The 2,422-nt window shown below is 44.2% G+C and overlaps 1 protein-coding gene across 1 annotated transcript; it reads left to right on the forward strand.

The window, feature by feature from the left end:
- Window positions 1-310: 310 nt before the first annotated feature.
- Window positions 311-1,915, forward strand: EXD2 (exonuclease 3'-5' domain containing 2; the record flags this gene model as incomplete). The annotated part of the gene is made up of 3 exons (XM_010086251.1): window positions 311-417; window positions 624-759; window positions 1,504-1,915. Coding segments are annotated over 3 exons (655 nt in total), but the record flags the coding sequence as incomplete, so codon positions are not given.
- Between the last annotated feature and the right edge of the window lie 507 nt (window positions 1,916-2,422).

The raw sequence follows: 2,422 nt of genomic DNA on the forward strand, positions 1-2,422 counted from the left end.
TTTTTTTTTTTAAATGCTGTCGTCATTGATGGCATCTCTTGAAAACTGGGATTCAGAGTTACAATTCTATTGGCAATAGGAGAGCAAAGATACCTTACAGTCAGTTGGTGAAGCCCAAGTAAGTTTTTAGATGTTCTGCTTCCCTTAGCAGCACTTTGTGCAGTGCTCAGCAGCCATAAGTGTGTGTTTAGGGGCACTCCTGAAATTTGGAGGAGGCTGCACGAAGTGCAGGGTGGAATGCGCGGCTATAGAGAGCTCTATTTTTTTAGCATGTTGTTATAGTTGCTGTAATGTTGCCCTTGTTTCATAGAAAATCTCCACTGTATGACAACTGCTTCCTGCATGCACCAGATGGACAGCCCCTGTGCACTTGTGATCGCAAGAAGGCTCAGTGGTATCTGGACAAGGGAATTGGAGGTGAGCATACCAATTTGGCTGTTGGTATTTGAAATACAGTGCTTTTTGCTTGTTTCCTAGGTAACTGGGCATGAATTTTTGGTATAATTTCTTATTGGAAATACTGTTGGGGATTCACTAAGATGATTCTATGTTTTAACATTGTTATTTTAGTTTTCAAATACAAATTTGTCTTGAATATTCTCTGTGTCTGTTTACCCTTTCAGAGCTAGTTAGCACAGACCCATTTGTTGTGAAGCTGCGGTTTGAGCCTTCAGGACGTCCCGAGTCTCAAGTCGATTATTATCTGACAGTCAAAGAGAACCTGTGTGTTGTGTGTGGCAAGCGAGAGTCATATATCCGGTGAGTTTAGCGGGATAGGAGAAAAATGCATCTTTTAAAACAGGACTGAGGTCGGCATCTAGTTTGGCACCCAGAAGCTTGGATAGTGGCCTGAAACATCATGCTTGTTTGTATCCTGGATGGGCTGTCACTGAATGCTCTGTAGTTGTATGTGTCTGGGTAAGTTTGACGCTGAACAGGCCAACCTTCCCTCTTCTTCTAGAGGCAGGAGGTATCGGTCCTTGGAGAGAACAAAGCATATGGAACATGTGTGTGCTGTGGTTTGAATGATGGGGGCAGCAGCATGCCAACACACACTGTTCTGATGGCATCCCCTTCTGGCAATAGCTGTACTATTCCTTCCAGTACTTAATCCTTGCATTTTTAAAAGGTTTAGGTGAGCCTGAAGCCCATGAGGTGACAAAGGGTCAGATTTTTGTCTTTGCAGCTGCTGCTATGTAGCTGAGAGGTACGCTTGTTGTAGTGTGTTGCGCTTTTTGGTTTTTTTTTCAGTATGGATCACTTTTTAATTGAAAGCAATGAATTTTTGGAAGTGGGGGGAAAAAGCGAAATGCAGAAAACGTGGAGAGAAGTACAAATAAAAAGAAGTTGCAGAACTTATTGCCACACTGAGGGTCCTGGTGCTGGTGATTTGTTTTCCTGGACTTTTAGTATTAGTTGACCCTTTGTGGGCCAGGAAGAGGAGGAATTGGGGAGTGGCAGCTTCAGGCAAATGTGGTGAGCTGGCTGGTTTGTCTTCCCTAGGAAGAACATTGTTCCTCATGAATACCGAAGACACTTCCCCATCCAGATGAAGGACCACAACTGCCATGATGTGCTCCTACTCTGCACATCCTGCCATGCCATCTCCAATTACTATGACAACCATCTCAAGCAGCAGCTGGCTGAGGAGTTTGGTGCACCCATTGGCTCTGAGGAAGGCGTGCGTCTGCTGGAGGACCCTCTGCGCAGGCAAGTGCGCTCGGGGGCCCGAGCACTGCTGAATGCAGACAGTCTGCCTGACCCCCGAAAGGCAGAACTTCTGCAAAGCATCAAGGACTTCTTTAACACAGAGGCAGTCACCACAGAGATGCTCCAGGAAGCAGCTGGTCTGGAAACCAGGTATAACAAGCCCATCAGTATATGTAAGATTTTACTCATTTATGTTGACGCATAAGTTCAACAAAAAGTTGTCTACACACAGAGCCTTGGGTAAATATTAGTGCAGTAAACTAAAAAAAAATCCAGCAGGATTTACAGAACTGCAGATCACACATGCTGACTTTGCCATCCCCTCTCCCCCCAGCCCCTCCAGCTTTTTAATGAAAATAAGACAAAACCCATTGCTGGTCATCTTGAGATATTGATGTGTCTTCACTGAAATAATGATGTCAAGTTAAGGAGTGTCTTAATTTGAGACTGCTAGGAGTTGATCTGCACAGGAAAAACAAGCCTCTAAAGGCATACTTTTATCACTTGTATAAGCTTGCAGAGTTTGGATTTGTGATACTTTGATACACTTAACTAGAAAGCAAGGGTAGGAAGAAGATAAAAGTCTGTGCTGTAGCCTAAGGTTCTAAGCAGACAAGCACAGTGTGCATTTCTTACTCTGTTTTTGTTTATCCTCTTCTCCCCTCAACCCAGCAGTGGTCTGTGAACTGCAGCTTTTGTTTCTTCCCCTCTT

Source organism: Pterocles gutturalis, unplaced genomic scaffold, assembly GCF_000699245.1.
Source record: "Pterocles gutturalis isolate BGI_N339 unplaced genomic scaffold, ASM69924v1 C12099513, whole genome shotgun sequence".
Lineage (NCBI taxonomy): Eukaryota > Metazoa > Chordata > Aves > Pterocliformes > Pteroclidae > Pterocles > Pterocles gutturalis.